The following is a 4,174-nucleotide window of genomic DNA, read 5'->3' on the forward strand; positions in this document are numbered from 1 at the left end:
GGTAGGGGGTAGGCGGGAGTGGGGGATCGGGGTAAGGGTGGGGAAAAAAATAAAAAAATTGAAGTTGAAAAATATATTTTAAAAAAAGCTTTAAATCTATCTTTTCAACAAAAAAATTGTATTGAAGTTGGAAAATGTTTTCCTTACTTTTTGAAGGAAAGTCATTTTTCTTGAATTTGAGGAAAATGAGTTGATTTGAAAAACATTTTACCCAACTAAACATTAGAAAATAGGAAAAAAATTCCGAAAAATATTTTCCTTCATACCAAACAAACCCTTAAGGACACTCAATTTCTAAGAGTCAAAATTTAGAACTCTCATAGCCCCTTCCCCTTCCCTCTCTCCCCCCGCCCCACCCCCCTTCCCCCCCCAAAAAAAAAAACATTTCAATACTAACCTTCATAATAAAGGTTTTTCTTAAATACACATACAATATTAAGGATGGTAGTAGCAAGATTTAACTTAAATACACAGACAATATTATATAAAATTCTCACTCTAAGATTAATCAAGAAAATGTTTCAATACTAACTTTCACAATAAAGTGAGATTTGTAATCTTAAAAATATAGCAAGTACTTGATATAACAATAACAACAACAATAAAAGAAAATTTAATAATATAAAAATTCTTTATACTATCGACGAACATTAATTAAACTTCATTTCCGCTTTTTGTCTTGGTCCAACCTATTTGCTTTCCAAAAAGCAAAACAGGTGTCAAAGCAACATCAACATCAACAGCATCATGATTGAGTGCTAAATCCATTGGCAAACCTTCAACATTCTTCACCACATCAATCACAAAGGTATTGCAACTCTCATTTGTTCCATTCTTGAATTCATACAAGTTGAAAACAATTGTATCTTTGGCGCTTAAGCTTTTAGCTTTAACAAATTTGTGCCAACCCTTAGTGAAGCTGAATTTTTTACTGCTTTGACAGTAAAAAAGCCTAAACTTCCATGAATTTCTTGAGCTATCATAGAAGTCAATCTCTTCATTATGTTGGATGTGAGAAAAGTATTTTATAGCATATCTCCTGGGGATCACAAACATTTTATTTCCAACATCATTCGGAGTAAGCACTTTTTGAAAAAGTTGCTTAAATGAAGATTCAGTGTTACCCTGTAAACAATATTGAAATTTTGACTTTTAACAAGAGGATTTTTTCAAAAAAAAAAGAAAACATAAACTTTTATAGGGTTATGATCCCTAAGTAATGTTGGAATTTCATACTCCATCTGTTAAATATTTTCTAATTTGATTTCTACTTTTACTTGTTATTTTTGATAAATCAAGAAAGGACAACTTTTTTTTTCCTATAATACCCTCAATTTATTAATATTGAGTTAATATCTTTGAAAAATGTAATGAGTAAATATGTTTGAGATCCTATCAATTAATGGGGGCAAAATGGTAAACTTAGTATATCAATTATTATTATTTTAACAGGTGGGCCAAGACAAAAATTAACAAGTAAATCTAAGCAGAGGGAGTATTTTAAGGAGGCTTACATGTTGTCTGCAGATACCATTGTAGGTGACCTAATAGCGTACAAAATCCTTACACTTCTGAATTATGATGTATACAATTTAAATTCTTATAAATTTGAACTTTTCGGGGATCGTTATTAAAAAAATCTCCAGTGTGACATGCAACAACAACAACAACATGCATATCCAGTATAACCTACAAGTGAAGTTTGATACGAGGAATGTGTACACATACCTTAGTGCCCTGACCGTTATGTTCGTTCAGAACACCTTTCATGAGTCTTGAATCAGAAATATTATTACTTTCACCTTCCATGTTGAATTCTGAGAAAATTCAAAAAAGAAATTAGGAAACTTTAAGAAAATGTAAGAGATTGATAAGTACAACTTCAAATGTTTAAATTTATGTATAAAGTACACAAATTCCAACGATTTGGGTGCTAATTACATCCTATTCCGAAAGTTTTTCAAAACTATAACAATTTCAGATTTTTCAGAGTATGTATCCGGATATTGTAAGAGAGAAGTAAAAAATAGATTTTGTAATTTATTCATATGGTAAAAAAATTTAGAATATGTTATCTGAAGTTGTGTAATTATAAAATTTTCCCTAAATTTATTGTTCAGACACAAAGACCAAAAAGTAAAAATAATAGTATTAAAAAAGAACAACAACACAGTTGGTCTCACTCAATCAATATTTGTTATCTCATAAAGATACTTTTTCTACTGATTTCAATTGTTTTTCAACAAAGAAAATGATTTTATGAGTTGTAAGAACTATTAGTTGACTGAGACCATCTGAGAGATCAATTCAACTTTTTTTTTTAAATGCTACTTTCTTTTTCTTGTCAAATTTTATAAATTTTATGTCTAAACGTCCTTTTTTCATCAGATCTTCTAAGACCCTCATTCTTTTACAAGTAAAAAAAAAAAAAGAGTTTTCATATAAAGATTTAAACAAGAATAATTTTTTTAAAAATAAAATAAATAGGAAAAAAAATCATGTGAAAAATTATTAGGAGAATGAAAAAAAACATACCTGATTATCTCAAGTATTAATAGCAGAAGCTATGCAATTTTCAACAAAATCACAAAATTATTATTGCTATGATAGACTCAAAAGACCAACATCTATATGTCCTTATATATAATTGTACCATGTAGATTGTAGTTAATTATAGATTATTCATTAATTAATTTAAGAGATTATTTCAATTTAATGAAAATTCCAAATTTGTAGATAAATAGTTTTGACTTGACACATTGGAGCAATAATTTATAAAATGACAATTTTACTATATTACCATTTGATTATAATAAATTCAATATTTTGTAAATTATTATAAAATGACAATAATTAATAATAAAGACAAATTAGAAATCAAATGAGAAATTATCTCTTTATTTATTAAACTGGTCAAGTAAAAGTGAATATTTAAATAACAAAAGTTTTAATTGATTTCAAGATAATTAGATCTCGTTTGACTATGAATTTTGAAACTTAAAGTTGTGTTTGGACATGCATTTTAATTAGGGGGAAAAATTGTGCGTGAAAGTGAATTTCTCCTAAAAACTATTTTAGACCATTTTTTGGAACTTGAACTTTTTTTAAGGCCATTTTTTAAAATCATATCCAAACTATATGGTCAAACAAATATATAATGATATAGGTTAAAATTTTAATTCAAAATATTTGATCAAATAGATATTTAATGATATAGTTTTAAAATTAGATCTGGTCAAACGCTAGCTAAATATTAGAAGAATAAATTATATAAGAAATTTTTTTAATCAACTTTAAAAGTGTAGATTTAATTGGCTTTCTCCATAATTCAAAGTCATAGTTAATTTGAAAATTTCAGATATTAAAAAATAATTAAATTACAATCTTGTTTTTTTTTTAAAAAAAAAAACACATAAGAAAATCAATCGACATATTTTGTGTTGAAAATCACATTCTTTTTAATCTTAGAGGGAATACATATCTCTAAATTGGGGAAATCTTTCAAGGTTATGACCTAATTAGGTTTTAATCAATCATTAATCAAATATTTACGATTAGGGGGTTTACGATTTCGATAAAAATTGATTCAATTCAAAAACTTGAATCAAACTGACTTTTATTTGGTTTGGTTTTTTTACATTTTTAAATATCAATAATATTCTATTGCTTTTTTATTTTGTTTACATTTTTTTGAAGAAATAATCTAAAGACAAATTATATACATATTTTTTAATAATTATATACACATAATATATTATTTTTATCAATAACTTTTATGTCAAAATGCAACACTCTAATGAAAAAGACTAATGTATGATGTGTCGCTTCTTCTATTTGCGATACTAAATTCATATTTACGTCAAAACACTCGATATCATGTTAGATCACGACTAAATTCAGATTCACATCGAAACACTCCCAAACAAAGGCAATTCTATATCCAAGAGGAATCGAACCCGAGACCTCTTGATTAAGGATGAATGAGTACTTACTACTGCACCACAACCCTGATTGATCAAAAATTTTGTATCACATTAACATGAATAATACATAGACATGTACTTATATTGGAAGGACAATTATGTCATTTACCTTACATTTTATTGTTTACCTTTTTTAATTGGTATACATGATTACACACTATCATACACATATTATATACATTTTATACATG

The 4,174-nt window shown here is 26.8% G+C and overlaps 1 protein-coding gene across 1 annotated transcript; it reads right to left on the minus strand.

The window, feature by feature from the left end:
• Nucleotides 1–654: 654 nt before the first annotated feature.
• Nucleotides 655–1,809, minus strand: LOC125862792 (AP2/ERF and B3 domain-containing transcription factor At1g51120-like). The gene is made up of 2 exons (XM_049542917.1): nt 1,729–1,809; nt 655–1,125 (listed from the first exon to the last, which is right to left on the minus strand). The coding sequence occupies exons 1-2, from the start codon at nt 1,807–1,809 to the stop codon at nt 655–657; spliced, it is 552 nt and encodes a 183-aa protein (XP_049398874.1).
• Nucleotides 1,810–4,174: the final 2,365 nt, after the last annotated feature.

This window comes from Solanum stenotomum, chromosome 4 (assembly GCF_019186545.1).
Source record: "Solanum stenotomum isolate F172 chromosome 4, ASM1918654v1, whole genome shotgun sequence".
NCBI classification, from domain to species: domain Eukaryota; kingdom Viridiplantae; phylum Streptophyta; class Magnoliopsida; order Solanales; family Solanaceae; genus Solanum; species Solanum stenotomum.

Coding starts and splice junctions, on each gene's coding strand:
- LOC125862792 (XM_049542917.1), bottom strand. CDS start 1,809: ATGGAAGGTGAAAGTAATAATATTTCTGATTCAAGACTCATGAAAGGT. Junction 1,126..1,728: donor ATAACGGTCAGGGCACTAAG/GTATGTGTACAC, acceptor TATTGTTTACAG/GGTAACACTGAATCTTCATT.